At 40.0% G+C, this 26340-nt stretch overlaps 3 protein-coding genes across 6 annotated transcripts; 2 read left to right on the top strand and 1 right to left on the bottom strand.

Moving 5' to 3' along the window:
* The first annotated feature begins 325 nt into the window (after positions 1 to 325).
* On the top strand, positions 326 to 8234 carry LOC141911974 (rRNA N(6)-adenosine-methyltransferase ZCCHC4-like). Its single transcript, XM_074803106.1, has 12 exons — positions 326 to 470; positions 3622 to 3814; positions 4147 to 4333; positions 4761 to 4855; positions 5047 to 5116; positions 5466 to 5667; positions 6089 to 6192; positions 6789 to 6904; positions 7141 to 7216; positions 7525 to 7645; positions 7733 to 7820; positions 8096 to 8234. Exons 1-12 carry the CDS (start codon positions 392 to 394, stop codon positions 8214 to 8216), a joined length of 1452 nt encoding a protein of 483 aa, XP_074659207.1. The 5' UTR covers positions 326 to 391; the 3' UTR covers positions 8217 to 8234.
* A 668-nt stretch (positions 8235 to 8902) lies between these two features.
* LOC141911840 (bifunctional coenzyme A synthase-like) lies at positions 8903 to 15554 on the bottom strand. Of its 2 annotated transcripts, none has more exons than XM_074802905.1 (8): positions 15481 to 15554; positions 14207 to 14937; positions 13886 to 14100; positions 13236 to 13500; positions 12650 to 12777; positions 12127 to 12211; positions 9932 to 10029; positions 8903 to 9416 (listed from the first exon to the last, which is right to left on the bottom strand). In XM_074802905.1, exons 2-8 carry the CDS (start codon positions 14916 to 14918, stop codon positions 9198 to 9200), a joined length of 1722 nt encoding a protein of 573 aa, XP_074659006.1. In that variant the 5' UTR covers positions 14919 to 14937; positions 15481 to 15554; the 3' UTR covers positions 8903 to 9197. The 2 variants fall into 2 exon arrangements, with proteins under 2 accessions (XP_074659006.1, XP_074659007.1); XM_074802906.1 differs by lacking the exon at positions 15481 to 15554 and adding an exon at positions 15294 to 15363.
* A 446-nt stretch (positions 15555 to 16000) lies between these two features.
* LOC141911813 (tudor and KH domain-containing protein-like) lies at positions 16001 to 26254 on the top strand. Of its 3 annotated transcripts, none has more exons than XM_074802867.1 (11): positions 16001 to 16149; positions 17333 to 17440; positions 19579 to 19697; positions 20349 to 20571; positions 20913 to 21055; positions 21586 to 21694; positions 22246 to 22433; positions 23329 to 23501; positions 24098 to 24323; positions 24539 to 24676; positions 26083 to 26254. In XM_074802867.1, exons 2-11 carry the CDS (start codon positions 17347 to 17349, stop codon positions 26143 to 26145), a joined length of 1476 nt encoding a protein of 491 aa, XP_074658968.1. In that variant the 5' UTR covers positions 16001 to 16149; positions 17333 to 17346; the 3' UTR covers positions 26146 to 26254. The 3 variants fall into 3 exon arrangements, with proteins under 3 accessions (XP_074658968.1, XP_074658969.1, XP_074658970.1); XM_074802868.1 differs by lacking the exon at positions 16001 to 16149 and adding an exon at positions 16177 to 16250; XM_074802869.1 differs by lacking the exon at positions 16001 to 16149 and adding an exon at positions 16193 to 16212.
* The last annotated feature ends 86 nt before the right edge of the window (positions 26255 to 26340 follow it).

The following is a 26340-nucleotide window of genomic DNA, read 5'->3' as shown; positions in this document are numbered from 1 at the left end:
TTCGAAACATCTTAATCTAAGTCTGGCTCCGTGAGTTAGTGTTTACCTTCATGCAGCCGTCCTGTTTTGAGCTTTATCCCTGAAATTTAAATTCAAGTATTTTGTTCATTGTGTAAAGACTTCGTTCGTTCATAAATACCTAGATCTTACAGAATATTTTACATAGTTTAATCATTTTTATCCTTTTTAGAAAATGATCTGGATGCCATAATCTATAGATATCTTAAATTCTCGCGTGGCTTTAATATACCTATTATAAGTCCTAAACCTATGCCGGGAATTACGGATTACCTGTCAGCGGCTGTTCTATTTTGAGCGATGTCCCTGAAATTCTAATCACGCGCTGGATCATTTGTTGATATTATGAGTTTAATGTAGATATTCAGAAAGGATGAATCGTAATATTCAAGGAATAAGATTTGTAGATGATGAAGTTGAAGATAAGGATCAGATACCGAGCTGTCAACACGGTAAAACAATTAAATCATTAGGCCTTACTGGGACAGTCTGGGTTTAGTGTTAGGGTTTCGATCACAGGGGCTCGTATCAGAGTTGAAGGTAATGTAAAAACGATAATCTGTTAATCCAATGTATATAGTATATATAAAATAATATACTATATACATTGGATTAACACTAACAGATTATATTTTACATTACCTACAACTCTGATACGAGCCCCTGTGGTTTCGATAGGGTTAGGGTCTACTAATGTCTATTTCAACCAGCCCACATTCAACGCCTGTGATTTCAACCTGACTTGAGAGCATTCCGGGTGGCCTGGCTCGCTCATTTTTGGTAGTACATACCTGGTAAAGGTCTTAATGGGACCAGAAAGGACAAGCAGTCGACCTAAATCATCATTTTTTAATCCATTAGAAACTGTATTGAAGGATATCCAAAAAGTCTTCACTGAAAGGGGTTAAATGGAGAGATGTGACTCCATGATTTGAAAGTTTAACAATATTTTTCAATGCCTACGTAACGAACTTCAGTTGGTAGGCATGGTGACATATTCACTATCAGCCCATTGCTGAATTTGAGCTGAAATAGAGCTGAATTATGAGCGGAAAATGGACTGAAAATGAGCTGGAAATAAGCAGAAAATTGTGTGGCTGAAAACCAGCTGAAAAAAGGCAGAATTTATATATGTCTGAAAATTCAGCTAGATTTCAGCTCTATACGCCTGGCAACAAAAGGCTGAAAATCAGCAGTATTAATTGAAATATTTTCTGGCTGAAATTGAGCTGAAAAAGAGCTTAATTTGGTACCCCACAGCGTTCTATTTCAGCTGATTTTCCGCTCAATTTCAGTCTGAAATTCCTAATACTTTAGAGTTGCATTATCATTAACGAAAAAAACTTCATTGTTTAAAGTTATGTTTGATTGATCCTACTTCAAAGTTCATGGAAGAAAGGAGTCCAAGATTAATTAGGTATAGTGATACTCCAATATACTTTGTTGATTGCTGCAGGGGAGATCCAGGCTTGGAGAAAGGGGAATTGATTCTGCTCATGTGACAAGGGCACCTCATTATTCGTGGAGGGAGCTATAAAATACAGTCCCAATTGACAAGTTATTCGGCCATTTGCTCGGCCAAGCAAGGGCTTATGTTACGATTATGTTGATCCTGAAGTTATGCAGTCTGCTGTTACTAGTACAAGATTACAAATGTTGATTTTGAGAAGAAAGTTCTCCCTGTTAAGGTAAGAACCTTTTAAAGAAATTGCATTTTACATAGGCCTTTATATTCAATTGTCCTGGAAGATCATATTCATCAAATGTTACATTAATAGGAACTAGCTGTGAATGTGATATTTATTGCTGCACTTTTGTAGTGTAGATATTTTTCAGAGAAAATTTATCCTAATTCATGTTTGTCCAATATTGATTTTCAGGTCAAAGTTGGCTCTGCAACCAAAGTGGCAATAAAAGATGCTAAACTGAGTTTCTACAATGATTGTCAAGCTCTTCTATTGAGACTTTCTATGAAGATGAGTTAGTTAAATTCGCATCGAAAAAGAGACGCCTCGAAACGGACATTATTTCATTGAATTCAACTTCAGGGACACTCGCAGACCCTGCTGGGGAGAAAAGAGCGCTTTCCCTTCTTACACAATCGAAACATTACGAAGACGTGCAAAAGACAAAGCCAGTGAACTGTCTGTTGTGGAAGAAGAAATGACAACTCTGAACGAAATTTCACAGATTTGAGCATAGACATTCTAATCGTGAGGATTATCATTGTTACTTTTGTGAATATGAACACAGTGCAGAATAAATATGGGTTTTTGTTAATAGGCAGGAAGAGCACGCAAAAATTACGTCATAATAGGGATGCCGTGTCACCACAGACACTGTGGTGCGAAATCGAGCCAATAATGGCTTATGATGACAAGCAACGCGACGCCTACCGACACAACTGGGTTTATCGCCTACAAGAAGCCGCTAGTTGCTGCTCTATCGGTTCAACATAGACTGTAAGTTGGGCTGCGATCGCGGTTGCTCGGTAGGCTTCGTTGCTGTTGACATAAGCCAGCTTCTAAGGAAGCGGAATTCCAGAATAGTTCAGCCTCGATTTGAAAATGCTAATTAGTCCAAATCGAGGCTGAAAGAATTGTTGTTAATTTTCCGCTCAAAAACAGCTAAGGGAACTCAGCAGAAAATGAGCAGAAAATAAGCCGAAAGGGGGACACGTTCCGCTCAAATTCAGCTCATTTTCAGTACGCTACAAATGTTAAATTCCGCTCATTTTCAGTGAATTTCCGCTCAAATTCAGCTATTTTTCAGCACTGAATTTTCCGCTCATTTTCCGCACTCTCAATGGACTGATAGTGATTGTTAAACTTTCAAATCATGGAGTCTTTTTTCTCTCAGGAACCCCTCTCAATGCAGACTTTTTGGATAGTTTAAAGTGGATTAAAAAACAATATTTTAGGTCAGCTGCCAATGCATTCTGGTCCTAATAAGACTTTTATCAGGTATGTACTACCAAAACTGACTTGAGCTAGGCCACCCGGAATGCTCTCAAGTCAGGTTGAAATAGACATTAGAGGGTTGGGTGGGGTTTAGGGTCAGTTTTACCCCTTCTTGGGATAGGGTTAGGGTAAGGGGAGGCTATAGTAGGCCTAGTGAGAACTTACAGCTGGTTTCCAGTGAGCCCGGTGGTCTAGTAGGAAGATATTAGACTAGTGTAATCTGCTGGGCTGGGTTCGAATCCCGCTCTATGTTCCTATTTTCTCTAACTCTGTTCTCCACACTTTCCTTAAATAAGCGCATCTCAGTGCACATGCGCAGCGTCAATAAGCCAATCAGAACGTGCCATTGGGAAAATAGCATTAACACGAATAATACTGCATAGGCTAAAAATCACCTGCCTTTTAAAAAACGAATGCTGCTTTCGATCAGTAATTCTGAACCGATACTTATGCCTAAATGATTACGATTATTTCTGCCTAGAATTGATAATCCTATCCACAGGGGCGGGGCTGATATTGAAAATAACCGTGAGAACCATGTTATAATTGATAAACTTCGAAATGTTTCCCAGATTTTGGCGTGCATGTGGAACTCTCAACTTAGAGGCGCTCCTGTAAAAATATTTATCCATCCTGTTTTTAGGGCCTGGTTTATTGTTTGAAAGGTACGTACAGAGCGGCTCAGGGGAAACTCGGCGAAGAGTCGAAAGGTTTTACGCGTGCTCCGCTTGTCGAGACCGGTCGCGTTGCTCCCTCTACGTACCGTTTGGATCGAAGAAATTCACCAATAGAGGGCACTACACACTACCCTTTACTCATAAACAGTATTATCAAAGGTAGGCCTATGTGTATCATGCTTTGAATCATTTAAGTTCATTTTGGTTCTAACAACTTAAGACCAGAGTAAACTCATTTTGGTTCTATTACCAATCTAGCAACTGAAGACCAGTCTATGCTCATTTTAGTTCAATAACCAATTTAGCTTAAAACCAGTCTTAAACTCATTTTGGCCAATCTGACAACTTACGACCAATCTAAGCTCGTCATGGATCTTCAACTAATCTTAACTTAAAACCTATTGCAAGTGCTTGGTCCTGAAATTAACATTACATTGATTTCAGAATTATTTTGTATAATTGCAAAGATTTTACTGTTTTTAAACATCCAGATTTTCAGACAGTTTATGCAGAGCAGAATCTTATTACTGTCAAACTTGTGAAGAGTTGATTGCGTTAAAATCGAACTGTGATAAACATCATGAAGGTCATCGCATTATTAGTGGAGTCAGTGAGAATATGATGAGAAATCCAAGTGAAGCACTGTTAACGCCTTTAGATAATAATAAAACTAATGCTGTAAGTACTTTAAAACTGTACCATCCTCCCTCACAGGGATTTGAACCTAATGACATCGTGAGACTCTGTCACAGTACAAACCTCTGTCCTAGTAGACACATCCTCCCTCACAGGGATTTGAACCTGATGACATCATGAGACTCTGTCACAGTACAAATCCCTGTCCTAGTAGACACATCCTCCCTCACAGGGATTTGAATCTGATGACATCATGAGACTCAGTCACAATACAAACCCCTGTCCTAGTAGACACATCCTCCCTCACAGGGATTTGAACCTGATGACATCATGAGACTCTGTCACAGTACAAATCCCTGTCCTAGTAGACACATCGTCCCTCACAGGGATTACGCAAGTGACTACGCTTCGCATGCTACAAAACATCCACGTGAGACATAATGTATTTTAAATGTTATATGTTTTGTAGCAATATTTATTTACGTCAGAGACTGTGGGATTTCTCGTGCGAACGATTGTCGATAGATTGAAATATAAACGAGTATTATGTATTGGTTGCCCGAGGTGAGTACAGTACCAGTGTTCCTAGTCGTTCTCGGAAAAAGTTTAAAGCTCAATTCCATTTCTTGGGTGCATACGGTATTTTGTTAAGAAGTCTAATTTTGAATCACCTTGAATTTACTAAAAATGGGAGTTAGAATTCCATGTCGAACTGTCAGATCATCATCCAATTAATAGCAAATTAACTTTTTCAGGATTCATGAAGTTTTGCACCATCAATACAAATCCGTTTCTAGTTTGCTGTTAGATATGGATCACAGATTTGTAAGTAGCCGATTGGTTTGTTGATTAAGAATATCTCGCGTGAAGTCAGGTTTTTTCATGCGCCCTCCATCTTGAATTTATATAACTTTTTTGCAATTATCATAATTCAAAGATGGTACATATAGAAATGAGGTAAGGATGATAAAAGATTGTACGATTGCGATAAAATGTCTGAGAGGTGGGGGCTCCAGGTAGTACAGTCAAACTCGTTTAATCTGGATTGGCTTAACCCAGATTCGGGTCTATTCCGGACAATATTTGCAAGCCATTTTGTTCGACATCAGTAAAGAAGAAAATGACCTCCCATAAACCGGATGGATTTAGTTGGACTCTGTTTTCTATCTTTCAGCTGCAGTTTTTCCCACCTACTCAATTCTGTCGCTACAACGTTTTCAACGGGCATTTCTTCGACGGCGAGGACAGCGTCGCCACCTATCAACAGTTTTTGGCGGAAAAAGAATTGGTTGTGTTGATCGACCCGCCGTTCGGTGGTCGAATCGACGTGCTGTCGTCGACCGTACGCAAAATTGAAGCCGACTGGCGAAAACAAGGTACGTGAATTCCAAGCAAGTAGTCTTAATATTCGACATCAGTAATGTCTGGTATTTGTACATATTTTCTGGTTTATCTATTTGTCTCATTACGTATTTGTCTTTGAAGGCCTTTGATTATACTAGACTACAGCCGGCCCCTAGTATTTTGACCCCTGTACTTGTTTAGATTCAGGTTTAAGGTTCTTGGATACAAGTTTAGTTCATTAATTAGACTGCTAGAGTTAGAACATTGAAAATGAACTGATTCTAACTGTGGAGTTAACTCTAACTCACAACTGTGAAACTAGGTCCTGCTTATTTTCAAACCTTAATGTGCGGGCAATTTAAGCGTTTTGTGCGTATAGGGAGGAAAGTTGCTGACCATCCCCCGCGTGGTACGTGTGCACTTTAATCCAAGATCATGTTTGTTCGATTACAGCTCAATGCGATTCTGAGGTTCTGTCGTTGATGTTGTTTTGTCCGTATTTCATGGAGCCGAGAATTCTCGAATCGCTTCCCGCGATAAAAATGTTAGATTTTAAGGTATGTCGGTATTTTAACGAGAAACCGCTTGACTTCTACGGCATCCACATCCTGTTCATTCATAGATCGGTGAAACAGGGATGTTTTGGTTCGGAATATTTGGTGTGTTTTGAAGATGAAAATGATTTTTGCCCAGGAGTAGAAATGAATAAACAATGGAAGTCTGTTATAACGCCACCGTTCCGACCAAGAATAAATGGACGTCGTAAAGATGGTGGTTTCAGTTATGAAAATATGTATTTTCGTTGAATTTTAGTTGAATTTCACAAATTTGTTCGTGCAGAAAAGGTTTTAGCTTTAACATTGAAATTTGTGGCGTTGTAATAAATCTGGATGCGGTATCATCTCATTGAATTCGAGCTAAGAATTTAAATATTTTCAAAAAAAAATTCTTGCACGATTGAGGACTGGCATAATCAAAAATGCCTTATATAACGCATTGAAATGTAGTTTAGCAAAGTAGATACAATGTAATTCCCAATGCTGTGTCAACTCAAGGAATCAGGAGTTAAAAAAGCCAGCAGAGAAACCGGAGCCTTGTGTTTGCAATAAGAATCTCGCGTTTCAATATGAAAATGTTGTTTGTTTGTTTTCAGGTTGATTACACGAATCACGCCACGTTTCATCAGACCGGAAATAAAAACGGTTCCGTCGTTCGGGTATTCACAAATATTTCACCGAGGAAAATCGTCATCGACCTAGAAGGATATCGGTAACTACGCTCCTTTCGCGATCCACTTCTCATTAGATTTGACCAACTGGCAGTGCTTGAAACTCTTTTAATTCGAACAAAATGACCAAAACTCCTCTAAAAGCTTATAGCTTAATTGGATCATTAAAAAAAAAACTCACTACAGTAGAACTGGGTCCAGAACTGAGGAACTTGCTCAAAATTCATCTAAATTTTTTCAGACAAAGGTATTTATTTTCTGGTTCTTTAAATTTCAGATATTGCAAAAAATGCAAAAGATCAGTTTACGATGAAAACCAGCATTGTAACACCTGCAAAAGCTGCACTTCAAAGGTATACTACACAAACGCTCGGGTCAGACCATATGGATTGATGCGCTTATAATTTCTCAATATAATGAAATCTTGCGTACATCACTAAGTAAAACATTCTCATCACTTTTTAAAAGAGATTTTGATGCGAAACGGGTTTTAATCATGTTAGTTAAATAACCACACTGAAACGTGGTGAACAGATAATAAGATAAAATCCCACTACACAAATTTAAAGTATTTTAAAATGGAGAATTTATTTTATCAAAAAATTGAAAGAGTGAGGATATTTTGGAGATGAACCAACACAGTTTTTGATCTCGATTTCAGGACGGCGGTCGATACATACATTGTAAACGATGTAAACGCTGCGTTAAAGAGAAATTCATCCATTGTAACCAATGCGTGCAGTGTAAACCTATCGATCACAAGTGTGGCTCTAATACGACAAGTAAATGATATAGAACCACCGGACATTGGATATTTCACCTCGACACAAAGTGGTTTCACCCGCAGATATTTGTTTGTGAATTTTCAGGATGTTTCATTTGCGGAGAAAACGGCCATAAAGTGAAGGACTGCCCTTATCAAACGACTAGTAAATCAAATAATGAATCCATTAAGAGGCGAGTATTTAATTTTGACCCAGTTCCGCAGCAGTTGTGGGTTAAAGTTTCAATCATTCGTGGATAGACTAATTTCAGTCATTTTTGAATTCAACAAAGTTTGCAGAAGTAAATTTTAACCTTGAAAATGCTGATTTTAATCATGTACATGTATATCAGTTATGGTGAACAGATTTTCTGGTCCCCTTAAAGTTTGTTGTAACGAGGTTCTGTTGTACAAAACTGGGCCTTTTTATTTCCAAACGGAAAATGATGTTCTTTTGCTTTCTCTGCAGAGTGAAGAATTTCGATGAGCTGAAAAAACGAATGAAGGTCACCGCGTCAGCAGACGAACTAGAATCAATGGAATGCGGCCGAAAATTAAACAATTCCGCGAAAAGAAAAAAGAAACGATGAAATTGTGGATAAACTTGATTAAAATATTTTTCTTGAAATTTGATCTGACCTACATTTGTTTTGTGTCCAGGAAGGTGATATTAGGGTTTGATCGAGGAGCAGGTGAAATTCCGCAGTTGACTATGTTTAACCCTATCAGTTCATCTACTACACCGCAGTGCAGTGTATAAATCATTAATGGACTTAACTAGGACACTACATCGCGGTGCATTGATGGTATTCGTATTGCAAGACAGCAGAACCTGTCAGACAGTTGACTATTAGTAACTGATACACCGCACTGTGGTGTAGATGCACTAAAGCTGTATAATCGTTATACACCGCACTGGGTTGGAATTTTTAAGAATCATCTCCAGCACTTTAGGTTTTGATTAGTCATAACTGAAAGGTTTAAGTCTGATCTTTTTTGAACTTTAGAATTTTTTCTGATTTAAGATTGATATCCATCTTGAACAGACATCAGCGGTCGGAGTATGTTAAATGATTAGTTGGAACCTTGCTAGCACAAATTCTATGGCACCAGGAAATCTTTTTATAGGCCCATAGCCTGTTAAATCCAGTATGAAATTATTCAAATTTCTTGTCTCGGGGCAGGGGTGTGTCGGCGGTGGAAAAGAAAAAAATCTAACAAAAAACAATTAAACTCGAAGACTTTCCATTATAAATTTAACAATTTAATTCTGAAATTATTTTTAAACAATTCGTCGTTGTTGAGATTGAGACTAGACAAACCTTCAGGTGCGATTAGGAAAATAGAACCTCTGCAACGTACATTTAAACTTGAATAAGTCGCCTTTGAATAAGTTTTCACTATTCTTAAGTTCAATTTGTACTTTTAAGTTCAATTTGCGCTGGTAAGTCATCATTTGGATAAGTCCTAGACATAAGTTTCATCCGAGCTACACTTAAACAAGTTTAACTATATTTCATTCCCTCAGTTACATTGCGTTTATAAAACTGAAAATCTAAATTTTTCCCAGGCTAATATTTCGAATCCGTGTGTGGCGCTGATTTTGGTATCCGGGATAACAGTAAATTCCACGCTTTCTCGACTTGTTTTTGCGTTACGCCGCGTTCCCACAGCGTGCTCAGTATAACATTCGATTTTGAAACGCGCTCGTGGTTATCTAGTTGTGATTCTATTCGAGACAGAGCCGCCTGTTCCGATAGTGAATTACGTTCCACGATCCGTTTCACTGCCTAGAAATGTGAGAAAACGGAGATCAATTTCGGGAGGAACGTCGTGACAAAGGCAGGGTCAGATTCTGTGTGGGAGGAAAACCACAGTCTCATGATGTCATCAGGTTCAAATCCCTGTGAGGGAGGATGTGTCTACTAGGACAGGGGTTTGGACTGTGACAGAGTCTCATGATGTCGTCAGGTTCAAATCCCTGTGAGGGAGGATGTGTCTTCTAGGACAGGGGTTTGTACTGTGACAGAGTCTCATGATGTCGTCAGGTTCAAATCCCTGTGAGGGAGGATGTGCTACTAGGACAGGGGTTTGTACCGTGACAGAGTCTCATGATGTCGTCAGGTTCAAATCCCTGTGAGGGAGGATGTGTCTACTAGGACAAGGGTTTGTATTGTGACAGAGTCTCATGAAGTCATCAGGTTCAAATCCCTGCAAGGAAGGAACGCTACAGATAGAATCAGGTTTTGTGAGGGAGGAACCCCTTTAGTTGATAATACATCTCGGGTCTGGATACAAAACGTACCTCGTTTTTAGGAATGATTGTCGCCCAAACCTCGTGACACATAGAATCCCAACCGGCTTCCAGTAGAATAGCCGCGTCTAATATTACAACTATCTGACCTGAAAAAATCATTACACAATGGTTTAAGTTGGTTTTAAACTGATCTATTGACAGTACAAATTGCAAAAGAAACTTGTCACATTTTTGGCATACAACAGCAGTGGATAGATGACAACAAAATTGTTCATGGATAGGCCTGTGAGCTGGCGCACTAACACACTTGGCGGAGAACCGGCTGCAGTGGAGGCTGCTTGTGAAAGATGTTTGTGCTGCCCCCCAACAGTTGAAAGCTAGGGGATGATGACCAGTAATTCATAGTTAAATAGTTAATAGTTGTTTTGATAGTCCACTTGGGTAAAGTTGAATTGGGAAAAGAAATTCCAGTTCCTTAAAATTTGGAGTTTAGTTCAAAGAATTGAGGTCTTTTACGTGACAACATAGTTAGTTTGCCAGCCACCAGTGCTGACGAAAGACATAACAACATAATAGATGGATAAAACCCACAATAAAAAGAAACTAGGGGTCCAGGGACACCATGCCCACTTGGGAAATGGTTTCAAATGCTCAACAATCTAACAATTTCAATATTCAATGCCCCCTGGTGACCATTTACAAAAACCAATGACCTTGAAACTCACCAAAATCATAGAACATGTCAGCAGCTACGATTTTGTAATTGATTGTGATAACAAAATATGCCTCGTTACCAATTTAATATGGAAATACTAAGTCATTCTACTATTCAACGCCCCCTGGTGACCATATTCAAAACCCAATGACCTCGAAACTCACCACAATCATAGAACATGTCATGAACTACAACTTTGCAATTGATCATGGTAACAAAATATGCCTAGGTACCAATATAATAAGGAAATACTAAGTTATTCTACTATTCAACGCCCCCTGGTGACCATATAGAAAAACTAATGTCCTTAAAACTCGCAAAAATCATAGATGATGTCATGAGCTACAACTTTCCAATTGATTGTGGTTACAAAATATGCATAGGTACGAATATAATATAGAAATACTTGGATATTGTATTATTCAACGCCCCCTGGTGGCCATATACGAAATCCAATTACCTTGAAACTCACCACAATCATAGAACACGTTATGAGCTACAACTTTCTAATTCCCACTTACGAATGAGTACTGGTGAGACCAAGATGGCCGCCAATTGCGTCTTAATTGGCTGATGAAAAATACCTGTCTGAGGTATAAAACATCCCTTTCCAAAGAATACCCATCACAAATTGCAATGAGAAATGGTAAACCAGTAGGAAGCTACAGGACTCAGAATTCGGGCAAAAATTAACATTTTTGGGCACTAAAAAGGTCATAGGACGGCCATCTTGAGTCCGACCGACCCAATTTTTGTTTCGTTGATGGGCCCTGGGGGGATTCATATATATCCGAAAGATCAAGGTATTTGATCGAAGCGTCTTCAAAATTTCCCTCAAAAAGTTCAAAAATGTGTAAAAAGTGCTGATTTTGGCGAACAACAATGGCTGCCAGTCAGCCATCTTGATTCTGACAGGGCCAGTTTTTGGGCTGAAGATGTGTCTAGGGTAGATACACGTGTAACCCAAATATCAAGACGTTACCTTGAAGCGTCTTCAAAACTTCCCAAAATAACTGGATTCCATCTACGGACGGACGACGGACGAAAAGTGAACGCAATAGGCCGCTGGGACTAAAGTCCCAAGTGGGCTAAAAACTATCTTGTTAAGCTACAAGATAGTTTTTTCTTTTTATTGTGGGTTTTATCCATCTATTATGTTGTTACGTCTGTCGTCAGCACTGGTGGCTGGCAAACTAACTATGTTGTCACGTAAAAGACCTCAATTCTTTGAATTTTGTGTCGACTTGACGCGATGTATCGACATAAATATGGCGACTTGTCGAGTTGGAATGCGACAACTCGAGGCCCTTTATCGCTTCCGTTTGCGCGTGCGTGATGTCGTAGTTAGTTTGTCAACCAGCGCCGCAGACTTGCAATACATAACAACATAAGATTATCGTGGGATTTACAAAGTTCAAGGGTCTTGTCGTGAAAATCTCACACCGCGATGACCAGCAATATGGCGGAGTCACGCGATTCCTCTATAGTCCTTGGGTCTTTATGGCTGTAGGCTACGAACCTTACGAACCTTTTTGTTTATAATGAAGTAATTCAGTTTTGATTAGATCTTTGATCGCCGGCCAGACTATATCGTTCAACGCTTTCAATTGATCCTGAAAGTAGTAAAATCGATGACTTTAGGCGTACTGAATTCATCTTATCGAGCACATCGCTGTCCAACCCATCTCAGCTCAGAGGCGATAGGAAACTAAGGAATTACTCAGTTTGGAAATATTTGGGAATTTGATAAATCTTCCTCTGATCAGGGAAGCAACGGAGGATTTGGGAAATAAATTTCACATTGCTTAGAATTGGCGATGGCAATTTCTCTTGACAGTCACCTTTATCTGGGTGGCCAAATTTGCTGAGTTTGCTAGAGCACGCGTAGATATTCGAACAGTTACTTTTGTACCAACTGTGTTAAACGCTTGGATTCTTAGCAGATCAAATCAGGGAAAATAACTCGCATGTCAGCAAGTCAAATAAAAGTGGCGACCAGAGTTAACGTTAAAACGATGAAGTATCAGTGAGAACAATGGAAAATCATTTACTTTATTTGTGAACACGATCGACCCGAGGATTTTTCTATCAATTGTTTCATCGTCTGCAACGACCGACGAACCGAACTGTTCTATGATTTGTTGATAAGCTGCAGAGCCACGAGCGTAACTCTGGTGCCCTGGAAAAAAAGGAACTGGTGAAAAAGTTGCTGTTGTTGCATGAAGTTTGGACGATCAGTGCTAATAAAGAATCAAATTTCTGAGGGGTAAGGGTTGCAGACTGCCCATTGATATCCACATTTAACCCTTTCAGTGCATCTACACCGCAGTGCGGTGTATAAATCAGTGAGATTTTGCTAGTACACCGCAATGCGGTGTATTGATGTAATTAGTAATTATAACACATATAACACAGTGAAATATTAGCAACTAACAATACACCGCGCCGTGGTGTAGACGCATTATAGTGGTATTCCCGTTATTCAACATACTAGCGTGGAATTTTAAAAAATTTTCAAATTATCTTCAGCACTATAGGATATTAATTAGTCAGCACTGAAAGAAAGGGTTAAGGACTAATTACCGGAAAGTAAAATCGCGATAGGCCTCGGCTAAAGATCTAAAAATTTCAACTCACCGAGTTTATCGCAGTCGATAACGGCCGCTCCGAAACCGTGCAGTCGTTCAGCGATCGACGACTTACCGCTGGCGATACCGCCGGTAAGACCGATCACGTACGGCGACGAGCTAGGAATCTCGGACGATGTCGTCACGACCGGGTTAAACAACGTTCCGAGCAGACGTTTACGCAGCGAAGACGAACTGATTTTCGTCTCTTCTTCGACCGAGTGGTTTTCATCTTCGACTAAATCGATGCTGACCACTTCCAATATCTGCATTCCCTGCAAGAAAATGTTAAGCACGAAAATCAAATATTTTTTTATACATTTTCACGACTTTAACCCTTTCAGTGCTGACTAATCAATACCCTATAGTGCTGGAGATAATTTGAAAATTTTGAAAAATTCCGCCCTAGGGTGTTGAATAACGGGAGTATCACTATAGTGCGTATACACCGCGGCGCGGTGTATCGTTAGTTACCTATGTTTCACTATGTTTGACAGGTGCTGCCATCTTTCAATAGAGATAAAAACTAATTACTTATTACATCAATACACCGCAGTGCAGTGTACTAGCAAAGTCCATCACCGATTCATACACCGCACTGCGGTGTAGACGCACTGAAAGGGTTAACAAAACATTACGCAAAATCCCAAAAAAGTTTACCTTTTCACGTCTGGCCGTGTTGATCATAGCTGCGCCTTTTCTCGTTTCATCGCTGACGACGATGCAGGAGTATTCCGGACGAACGACGGTCGGTCCGAACGGATCGGTAATCGCGACGACGTCGTGCTCGATTCCCGGTTTTACGTCCTCCATGAACGATCGTAAAGCTTCGACACGCTCCGATATCGGTTGCATCAGCTCGTTTAACTTCTTCTCTGAAACGAAGTAACAATTTCAATAAACGCCACTCGAACTTTTTGTGGGTGGGAACTGATCTGGAGGCGGTGACCGTTCAGCTGACAAGTACGTCACACAACTTACTGGAGTTCATATCGCCGTCGGTAACGCCGACTGTTAGACTTTTTGAAGCGAGCATCAACCCGATCGATAACAGAATCTTGTGTCCGTTGTGTAAACGATCGAAGGTTCCTCCGCAAACGACGAACCGGTGAGACGTAAACAAACCTTCATCCGTCTGCTCGGAGGAATCCCCACCTGCCACAGCTGATCCGTTCATCTGCTCCGAGGAATCCCCGCCTGCCACAGCTGATGCGTCCGTCTGCCCCGAGGAATCCCCGCCTGCCACAACTGATGCGTCCGTCTGCCCTGGGGAGGAATTGATTATCTTGGCCGGAATTTTCGACAAATCTCCGACGCAAAGCGACGACAACGCACTACGAAAAACCGGTAAATCACGTTCGCGTTCCGCGAACAGAATCTCCGGTTTGAATTTCAAATTTTGAGCCGCGAACGATGTTTGGGGTGTATTGTCGATATTCGCGAGTAGAAATCTGATATCGAGGCTCGGATATCGGCCGCCGTGAGCGTAGGTCGTCGCGACCGCATCGCGAACCGATCGCGTGCATAAAACCGTCGACACGCATCGCTTTGGTCGCTCGTCCATAGGTGGCTCTAGACGGAAATAAAGGGTTCCGTGAACGTACATCGAGGCTGTTTTTATCACGCGCGATATGAACACAGGAGTGACCTCCGTCGCCGATGATAGGAACACGATACCCGTACGATAAAACATTGTTATTTGATCCGTTCAGCTGTAAAAAAGAAATAGAATAAAGAGTTCTGCAAAAAAAAAGATTTAAACCCTTTCAGTTCATTACACTTGAGTGTAGTCAGTAACCTGACTGTGGTTTAGTTTCACGATCGGATATTTTCACAAACCACAGTTGGTATAAGCCCATCCGATTATAAAAAGCTTACCACCAACGATTAGGTAACTAACTAACTTGAGTGCAGTGTGTAAATTGGAGGACTTTAGTGTCCTGAGTACACGGCATTGGCAGTGTATAGGCCTAGATAATTATGTTATCAGTAAATTAAAAGTCAAAGCTTACCACCAACGATTAGGTAACTAACTAAAGGGTAATCATTTTTAGAATCAAAGATATACCAATGCTAGATGGATGAAATGTCAAGCAATCGTGAACGATCGATCGTCATCGATATCGATCGAATTCCTGTGGACCTGATCGGATGACACATATATTTACCACGCGTAGCGTATCAACAACGTCAACAGCAGTTAATACTTCTAATGTCTATTTAACAGATTAGGTTAAAAAACAATACAAATATACCAGATAAAAACAAGAACATCTGTTAAACTGTGGTGCCAACTGTCAAATTCATTTCGGTAGATGTTAGATCCTATAACCGACTCGTCGCGCATGCGCATTGACTGCCTGGAATTCGAACACCAAAGAGAGCGTGAAAGCATAACATGTTCCAACAGCGGAACCACTGATTTTATGATTACTTGTAGCCTTACCCAAAGCTACATTATATTAATAAACCTAAAGCCTCGCCTAACGCTCGTCCTAAACTCTACCCTACCCCTAACCCTAAACCCTCGACTTGATACTACCCATCAGATAGTCAGACCTAGTATCATCGGTTGAAAAAGCCGCCATTAATCTAACATTTACCATGTCGGGTTGAAAGATGCTTGCGCCGGCTTTTGGGATTGGCTCGAACCGTAGCACCAGCCACTTTTCAAGTTAAAGTTAGCTACGTTGGCAGGCGCGGCCAATATTTGACGTCTTTTTGCTTTCGCTTTTAAATAAATAGAATCTGTTAATCGCTTCAGTTGTTCAAATTACTCTATTATCGGATCGATTGAATTCAAATTGATAGCCTAAATGGGCTGAAATGGTTCCTGCTTGGCGCGTATGTCCTTAATCTGTGAGCCACCCGCTTCTAGGAATATTTCTAGGAAAGTGTGTAGCCATTATACGAATCGAGGAGAGGTAAAGAGAAGTTAAAATTCTTCCATACTGCACGATGTCAGTTGTCGCAAATTGTCGGCTTTTGTAATAAATAAACTTCAAGTTATCGTGGTTTATATGAGGTTTTAAACTCGTGCAACTTCACTGCGAAATAAGCCCATTTTTATTATTTTTGGCCGCCGCGTGAGTTTGAAGAAGGTCCATCAATCATAAAATTCAATTCAATCTTTTTATTTCTTCATTGTTGGTGCCCAGCGTATTAGCCAATGAATGACATACCTTGCTCCCTTTTCAACTTGAACACCAGCTAATCTCCGCAAATTACCACCTCCAGGCACACACAGTGCCTCGTATCAGAGTTGTAGGTAGCCTGATGTAAAAACGATAACCTGTTAACAGTCCTATCCTATGTCTATAGCACTATAGACATAGGATTAACAGGTTATCGTTTTTACATCAGGCTACCTACAACTCTGATACGAGCCCCTGTGTATCAGACACTAATTAGGTTCTTGGTGAAGGTGGACCCAGGAGCAAGATCTGAGGGCACATTCCAAATTTCTGAGGCAAATTCATTAGAAAGTGAGGCTATTTGGCATTCCCTTCTGATAGAAAAACACTTTATACTGGTACACTTGTAGAATATTTTTTACCTAATTGTGCCTTTTTTCATATATAAAGTACCTTGAAATAAAAGGGGCAGGTCAGTGCTCTTCATTTTTGGAATTTTTAAGGTGCTGCATTCATTGTAGAAGTAGCATGGCATAAATTTTCTAAAACATAGGCCTACTGAATCATGAGCTTAGTCATATTTCTATCTCTTGAAGTGGCCGCAGGTATTTTACAAGGGTTGGCTGATTTTCAGAGGTTTAGATGTAAAAATGAAAGGGTTGCGCTTTCCCCCTTAAAACCTGTCGTGGAGATGGCTGCATTTGGAAGTTTAATAAGACCCCTTTGATCCGCTTGTCTCTAGTTAGTTACCTAATCGTTGGTGGTAAGCTTTTTATAGTCGGAAGGGCTTATATACTTATGTGGTTTGTGAAAATATCCGATCGTGAAACTAAACCACAGTCAGGTTACTGACTAGCTTGTCTCCAGATTGAAACTCTGACAGAATGCAATGTTTGACATCCCTGCAAGCCTTCCTGGTATTTTCATCCTGTCTTTCTATGAATCATCGATTGTGTTATTTTTTTTTGATTAGGAGGAAAATTGACCATGGAGTTGAAGATTATGCGAAGAGTCGCTCTGTTAGTGGGTCTGCCTACGCTGGCCTTCTGTCTTTACATGCTCTGGGCAAACAGAGAGGAAGGTATGTAGTCCGCTGGCCTACAACCCTCACATCGCTGCGCTTCCAGATTCGTAAACAAATTGAATTTTGAAGAAAAACCCACAATATGCAGAAAAAACTACAAAAGTCTTTAAAGTTTCGACTAAATTCAGGAATGGATCCAGGATTTTCAAAGTGGATGTGCTCTGCTGGTCGTCCCCCAGAAAATTGGTCTCATTTTTTTAGCCCACTTGGGACTTTAGTCCCAGCGGGCTATTGCGCTCACTTTTCATCCGTCGTTCGTTCGTCCGTCCGTCCGTCCGTAGACGGAATCCAGTTATTTTGGAAAGTTTTGAAGACGCTTCAAGGTAACGTGTTGATATTTGGGTTATACATGTATCTACCCTAGACACATCTTCAGCCCAAAAACTGGCCCTGTCAGAATCAAGATAGCCGACTAGCAGCCATTGTTGTTCGCCAAAATCAGCACTTTTTACACATTTTTGAACTTTTTGAGGGAAATTTTGAAGACGCTTTGATCAATTACCTTGATCTTTCGGATATATGTGAATCCCCCAGGGCCCATCAACATAACAAAAATTGGGTCGGTAGGACTCAAGATGGCCGTCCTATGACCTTTTTAGTGCCCAAAAATGTTAATTTTGGCCCGAATTCTGAGTCCTGTAGCTTCCTACTGGTTTGCCATTTCTTATTGCAATTTGTGATGGGTATTCTTTGGAAAGGGATGTTTTATACCTGAGACAGGTATTTTTCATCAGCCAATTATGACGCAATTGGCGGCCATCTTTGTGTCACCAGTACTCATTCATAAGTGGGAAAAAGTTTTTCCACATTATATTGATACCTTAGCGTATTTGGCTACCACAATCAATTAGAAAGTTGTAGCTCATAACGTGTTCTATGATTGTGGTGAGTTTCAAGGTAATTGGATTTCGTATATGGCCACCAGGGGGCGTTGAATAATACAATATCTAAGTATTTCTATATTATATTCGTACCTATGCATATTTTGTAACCACAATCAATTGGAAAGTTGTAGCTCATGACATCATCTATGATTTTTGCGAGTTTTAAGGACATTAGTTTTTCTATATGGTCACCAGGGGGCGTTGAATAGTAGAATAACTTAGTATTTCCTTATTATATTGGTACCTAGGCATATTTTGTTACCATGATCAATTGCAAAGTTGTAGTTCATGACATGTTCTATGATTGTGGTGAGTTTCGAGGTCATTGGGTTTTGAATATGGTCACCAGGGGGCGTTGAATAGTAGAATGACTTAGTATTTCCATATTAAATTGGTAACGAGGCATATTTTGTTATCACAATCAATCACAAAATCGTCACTGCTGACATGTTCTATGATTGTGGTGAGTTTCAAGGTCGTTGGTTTTTGTAAATGGTCACCAGGGGCGTTGAATATTGAAATTGTTAGATTGTTGAGCATTTGAAACCACTTCCCACGTGGGCATGGTGTCCCTGGACCCTTAGTCTTCTTAGTGTTTTTAGGAATTGTTTTATTAATCGTATCGTATAACTAAAGTGAACCTTGTACTTTGCAATTTAGCGTTGAAAAATGGAAAATGAATAGTGGGAGGGGGGATGTTCTTGTGTCCAAAGCCCCCTCTTGATCCGCGTCTGCAATTCGAATTCAGTTGTGAAAATAGAATCAAGTTAAACGTTCTCGTTGTTTTTTTCTTTACTTAACTTAAATTTACTTAAATCCCTTCGCTCTTCATAGAGCATAGGCCATCAACGGTCTTTTGCCATTTTCTCCTGTCACCTGCCATTCTCTCTAGCTGTTTCCACGAGTAGCCCATGCCCTTCTGGGGCCGGTTGCTCAAAAGTTGGTTAAAGATAACCAGCGGATAAATACCATAGTAACAATGAACTTTTAATTGTCACTATGTCAACTATCCACTCGTTAATTCTAACCAACTTTTGAGCAACTGACCCCTGGTCACTAACAAGATCTCCCCTCCAGCTATTTCTTGGTCAGGCATGGTTTTGCTTCCCTTGCGGATTCCATGTTAGCGCCTGCCTTTTTCTTTATATTGTGGGTTTTTCTTGAATTGAATGAGACAGGCTTCACTTGTCTATTGAAACAATACCAAATGAAACCGATTCGAAACCTTTGCTTTGTTTTGTATTTTCGCAGACAATGACGAATGTTTCGAAGAGCAGACGATCACTTCACGACAGACGTACATTAAAGTGGAGGTACCCTGTAAACTGGTCGGACAGATCATCGGACGCCAGGGCGAGAATCTTAAACGGGTATATTATAAAAATCCTCTCTCTGAAACCCTTCCCCACTCTGTCTTACCATTCCCTCCCTCCATACCATTCTTTCCTTCCATGCTCTGCCTCTGATCTCTCCATGTCTCCCTCGATTAAAAATCCCCATCTTCAAAGTAGGTAAAAATGGAGTGTAAGTAGATACAATCTTAAGGTCAATGAATTCGTATTATTGATGTATTCAATGTATTCATATTTTACTGTGGAACAACATAAGGATATCATGAGCGCACAAACTATAGTATATACTATTTGAATTAAAACGTATTAACAAATGAACAGTTCATTAATACTAAATTAGTATTTCAAGTTTATCACACAGCTTAATGAAAAGGTTCATTGCACATTTCAAATATATTACCCTAACTCGAATCTAGAATGTTTCAAATCAAAAGCTCATTATTTCTAACAAATGAAAAGATCATTTTTCTTATCAATTCTAACAATTTACTTAAGAATTATGTATTTCATTGCACAGATCAAATATATTTCAGTCTCATTGCAAATGAATAGAATTGGAAAATCATCTCTCTCGCTTTGAAATGTTCTTGAAAAATCATAAAGTGGGAATTTTTACCTACATTCGGTTCCCTCGGCCTCCGGATAGAAATATATTATACTCCGTTTCAGATCGAGAATGAATCGGGCGCGAAACTCGATTTCGATCGAGATACATCGTCGTCGAGTAACAGACGAGAAAACGCTGAAAAATTGATTCGAATCGCGACGATTCGAGGAAAACGAGAAAACGCTCAAAAAGCCGAAGAATTACTGCGCGAACTCATCGCCGAGCAACCGGACATTGTTGAAGAGCATATCCACGTACCGCAGTACACGATTGGTCGAATTATAGGTCAGTTTTAAATCTTGGATATTGAAGGCGATGCCACGAAATTAAGATATGTGAAATCTATCTATTCCTTTGCTCACTAGCAACACCTGGTGGATTCTCGATTGCCATGAGTGGAATTCTCTTTTGCCGCAGTATTTGATGTCCTACTGCTCACTAGCGACATCTGGTGGATCCTCACTTGCCGCTAGTGGAATCCTATATTACCGTAGTAGTTGATATCCTACTGCTCACTAGTTACACCTGGTGAATCCTCACTTGCCATAGTGCGGGAGTCCTCATAAGCAACAAAGTTCGAATAAAGGATTCTAAATTTTTCATTTGATTCACTTCGATTTGAACAGGTAGAAACGGCGAAACCGTGAACGGAATTCGACAAACGACAAAAACTCGATTGAACATAGAGAAACACAGCGACCGCAGGGATCGCAACAGACCGGTTAAAATCACCATCGTAGGATCTCGCGACAATATCGATTTAGCCAAGGTTCGTCGTTTTGTTTTTTTTCTCAGCGGAAATGGAATACTCTAAAGCTGGTGAAGTTGGGATCATTAGAATTTTCCATCTCCGTTGAGCAAGTAAACAGGGGGCGGATCTAGAGGCAGACAATGACAGGAGCACAGAATTAAAAAGAGGGCAATTCATAAGAAAAGGCACTAATCCATGACAGGCGAACGCCGAAGGCGTGAAGTGTTCGCGGGGGGGTCTTTTTGAATTTCAACCCATTTTAATGCTATTTCCAGGCACCTGAGACACAAAAATGACATTCTGCAACAATGATGGGAATTATTAATATGGAAACAATGTGGAAAATTAAATTGATATGGAAAAAATTCTTTTCGCACTTTTTTCAAAAAGGGTACTCAGAATTTGCGACAGGAGCGCGTGCTCCCGTCTAGATCCGCCCCTGGTAATGGAGCTCTAAATGGTTTTATAATGGGGATTGTTACCGCTTTGGTACCGGTATGATGGCTATTTAGGGGTGTTACATATCCATCGGTGATTTTGATTTTCAGGTCATGATCAATGATATAACTGCTGAAGAGAATGAGATGAACGCGCAAGTGAACGCCAGTTTAGCGAACAGGCAACAACGAGGTCGCTCTAAACATCTTAACCGATCAGGTGAGTGAACGTTCAAATAGGTATCATTCAGCAGCTGCAGTTTCTCAATTATTACTTAACCAGTGGATAGTTGACATACTGACTATCGGAATGGCCTTGTGACCGTAGTATTTGTCCATCAGTTAACTCTAACCATCTTTTGAGGTACTGGCTCATGGTTCCATACGCCTTAAACCTCGAGCTATCCGTTCTGAGCATCCTCCTTAAGACTGGAACCATCCCCTTTCAGCCTGGAACCATCTCAAAAGTGTGCTGATAAAACATCTAATGTCTCGTCTGTACGGTAGTTCATTTTCAATCAAAAATGTCTCAAGTGAATTTCTGAACAGAAGTAAAGTTTTGACGATCAGCTTTCTAAAGTGTGCTGATAAAATTTCTAATATCTGGTATTGGTAATTTGTAATCCTGATGCCAAGTTGAAGGCCAGATGGCCAAAATTCAAAAGTTTCTTGGGAGGGTGCTTGGTCTAAGACTGTCGCCATACCTGCATAGATATGTGCTTATTTCAGTTGAACTCAGAATTTCGTAAATTCTCAAATGATTTATTTTAGAAAAAGCGCCTGAATCGACCGACCAGTTGAAGCTAACGCCCCCTGGTAGTGACTATATACAACTGTGCGTGACAGCGATCGTCAGCCCAGATCGATTTTGGATACAAATGGTGTCGCTATCTTGCGAAAAACTCGACTGCCTCGTGCAGGAGATGACGACGTTGTACAGCGTGTCGAATACGTCCGAAGTGAGTACCCGATTATTTACTCCTCTAAACGAGGACGCCACGTGCAACCAGCTATCTCGCTGGACGGCTTTGTATCAATACAACACCTTGATCAAAATTTAGTTTGTTTTCAAATACACCGTGCCTACAGTTACAAAACCCTATACCTCCATCTAACCCTTTAGACCCTAACCCTCTGGACCCAATTCTCAGCCTCTAGACTCTAGAACCTAATTTTCTGTGGTTGAAAAAGCATCGAAAAAGCTGCCATTTGGTTTTACCATTTTGTTTTTTTGTCTGAGTATTGGTACTGTTGTAGACACTTTGCTTCGGATAACTTTCAAGATTCTTAGCCTCCCGCATAAAACATAAGGAAAACTTATGGCTTGATTTACTCGGGTTTATTCTTCCGGGTTTTAAGTGTATCGCACGATTTTTATTCATCATTTGTAGAATTTGAGAAAAAATTGTGGATGGATTTCAATTGAATCTGAGAAGGAATCTAGCATTGTCGCTCGCTACAAGCGGATTCTCGCTTGAATCTACGTAATCCAGAAATCATTGTTGATTAATGCGCACAAGCGATACCTAGTGTCTATTTATTTTCATCTGACAGCAATCTCTTTGGGATATTTCACTTAATTTTTTGAGTACATGCCTCTATTTCGTCTCATTACGACCAGTAAATCTGTGCAGTCCAGATATATCATTGTTTCACGATGTTTGATCTGGACTACACGAGAAATATCCCAAATAGATCAATGTCAGATGAAAATAAATAGACACTAGTGGAACCTCGCTTGCCAAAATCGGAATCCTCTGTATTGCCTCTACTTGGACGTAGGGTCCTGGAGTAAAAAATGGAAATTTTTCTCTAGCGTTGAGTAAAATGTCGGTTAATTCGCTGTTATTTCAGGCGTTATCGATTGAATCAATACAAGTCGGGGATATCGTCGCAGCACCGTTCCAGTACGATGACTCATGGTACCGCGCTGAAGTGAAATCCATCGACGATGACCTACTAGATTTATACTACGTAGATTACGGCGATTCGGGTGATATCAACTTCAAAAACGTCCGGCCTTTGAGGTGAATATCTTTAATGTGGTCCATAGGCAGAATATGTTCTTCAAATAAAGTGCTCTAACAGGGTAGCCACTGATTAAGAAAACTCGAGAATTTAACAAATCTTACCAAAACTGGGAATTCAGATATTGACCACATGTCTGCACTTCAAAAACTAGTTAACCAATGAAATACTATTTGTCTTGTATTTATTTTACACCAGATTAACACAGTTCCTCTGCAAATCATCTCATTATGTTAATTGTTTTGGTTATGATGAAGTTTAGTAATAAATTCTCAAATCGATATTTCCGTAATGTACCGGCACGTCCACTCTGAACCAGTCCAGTGCTGGCAATCTGTCTCTACATCGTGACCGTCTTAAAACGTTCACAGACGTTGCTTCCAATCTATTATCTCATCTTTGTTTAACTCTTAGGATTAATTGATTCGAAAAATCAATGATCTATGGGCTGTAAAAAATTACAGATTAATTATTATCATTAAATCATCTACTGTGAGTTTTGTTAGTTAACTTTGAAATACTGAAATTTTTATCTGTTTACTGGTCATGTATTGAAATTTGTTTTTATTTTTTCTTATCCGCAATTTTTACGCAGGAGCGATTTCTTCGCGCTTCCATTTCAAGCGATCGAATGTCGTCTGGCCGATGTTTCACCGGCAGACGGAGCCGCGGGGTGGACCGACGAAGCGATCTCGACATTCGAAGAACTGTCTCACTGCGCGAAATGGAAACCTCTCATGGGTCGTACTGTACACTACGCAGAAACCGAATCAGGAACATCAGTACCGTGTTTACAGCTAGTGGATACATCTACTACTGAGGTATTTATTACAAATCATTCTGCGGTCTGGAACCCTACCCCTTCAGACTATACCAGTCTGGATGATGACTGAAAGTCAGCTGATAAAATGTCTAATGTCTGGTGTTTGTTGTTCATTTTCAATTAAAGATGTCTCAGATGAAGTTCTGGATACATGTGAAATGTGGATGATCAATATTTGCAAGGCGATGAAAAAGTCTTGTTTTGTAATTTCAGGATGTTTATCTCGCCGAGGAACTCATAACTCGCGGACTCGCCGCACGAATTCCGGGAACTCCCAGTAAATCTCACACGCAAACGACGCCCCCTAGTGATCAAATGCGTGGTTACCACAATAGTGACCAAACACCGAAGGTACGACATGAACTATGACACCTGGGTCAACGTCGCTACCTCTATTTTTTCAAATGAAACTCAGGTCTCGGTGTCCAACAAAGATTTTAGATTCGAAGACAATTAGTGTAACGGTGATCGGACAGGTGGCGGTAACGCTTGTTTTAAACATTTTTAACAAGACTGCGATTGTATTTTCATTGCTTGCATGGGTGCCGGCACTGTTAAATTTGACACATATTTTTATTGGTTACCTATTTTCAAGGCTAGCATGTGTGCTACAACAACACTGCAGGTTCTAATTCCGCCGCGGTAGTGAGTTGAATTTGTCAAGTATTTTCACGTGTATTTTATTTTTGTAACTCGCTCTGACTGTAGGGCCACAGTTACCAGTTACATTTTATACGTACTATTTACAACGTATTTTCGTGAGTTAGTACCGGTAATTTCCGTGGCTTGCACTTGTTCTGTGACACTGTTGGGCCTGTTTCACCAGATGAGTTTTTGCATTAAATTAAATTCTATTCATTTAATTTTCAATTACAGTCAAATTCTATTACGTTGTCATCGGATAACTCGTGAGATTACTTAACTTAGCCGTCAACATAGTTGTGGTTATTCCAACTAAGATGACTCCAGCAAGTTTGACCAAACTCAAACGAAACAGTTTTTGACAAACTGTGAGGCTTCTCTTATTTTTTCGATGAAGTTTCAAGGTCTTCTTTAACACGTTTGCTGCCGCTGACGAGATAAATCGTCATGGTGGGTGCACCGCAGTTTGCCATGACGAGTTATATCGTCATCGATTCAATGTCATTTCATAGCGTTATGAATGACCTGGCAAAGGCGAGAAACCAGCTAACAATTGTCTGGCAGTATGGAGAGACTAAGATACAATCTATGTGGGTAACTCAAGTCTGGTGCACACTAGTCAAGGACCTAGCCGTCGTTCTACAAACAACGTTGTAGGGAAGGGTTAGGAGTAAGTTGTAAGTTGTAGGGAACCAGTAACAACGACAGGTATTCAGACTAGGTGCACACGTGAAGTTTTCAGAAAGCAAATAATTTGGCAATGGCGACCAGACCTTAACCACTAGGTGGCAGCGAGCGTGTTAATATCTTTGTACATAATTCTTTTTTTCCATGAAGCCAACTTCAACCTTGAACTTGAACTGAAACTCGATCTAGGACCCAGTTCCACAGACGTGAGATGAAATACTCATAACTGCCGAACTGGGTCCTGGTCCTGTAACTGATGTAACTGATAAAGGTCCATCCGTTAAAATCACTTGTGGATAGACACGAATTTTCACACTAAATATCTTTAGAATTGTAAATACTAGTATATATATAGTGACTTTTACCTCTGGTATCCGGTTGTTTGATACTTTAGATGTATAAGTCGCGATACGCGTCTGTCTTTTTAGGTGAATTACCACGATCGGTTATCGATTCATCAGATTCTTGATCTTGGAAAACTTGAACCATAAGATACTGCGATATTGAGGTGCGGTTGAAGTTTTAGATGAATTACACCTAGCAGCTGATGTAAATGGTTAAAGTTTTAGGCTGTTATACGAATTGCTTTAGTTTTTTTCAGGTGCAAAATAGATTTCAATATAATTTTTTATCTCTGCGTTTGTTTGAATTATCTTTGAAATCAGCGGTTTTAATCCTCTCTTTGA

The sequence above is a fragment of the Tubulanus polymorphus genome, chromosome 10 (genome assembly GCF_964204645.1).
Source record: "Tubulanus polymorphus chromosome 10, tnTubPoly1.2, whole genome shotgun sequence".
NCBI classification, from domain to species: domain Eukaryota; kingdom Metazoa; phylum Nemertea; class Palaeonemertea; order Tubulaniformes; family Tubulanidae; genus Tubulanus; species Tubulanus polymorphus.
Note: the sequence above shows the minus strand (reverse complement) of the source record. Positions and strands in the feature narration are given on the sequence as shown.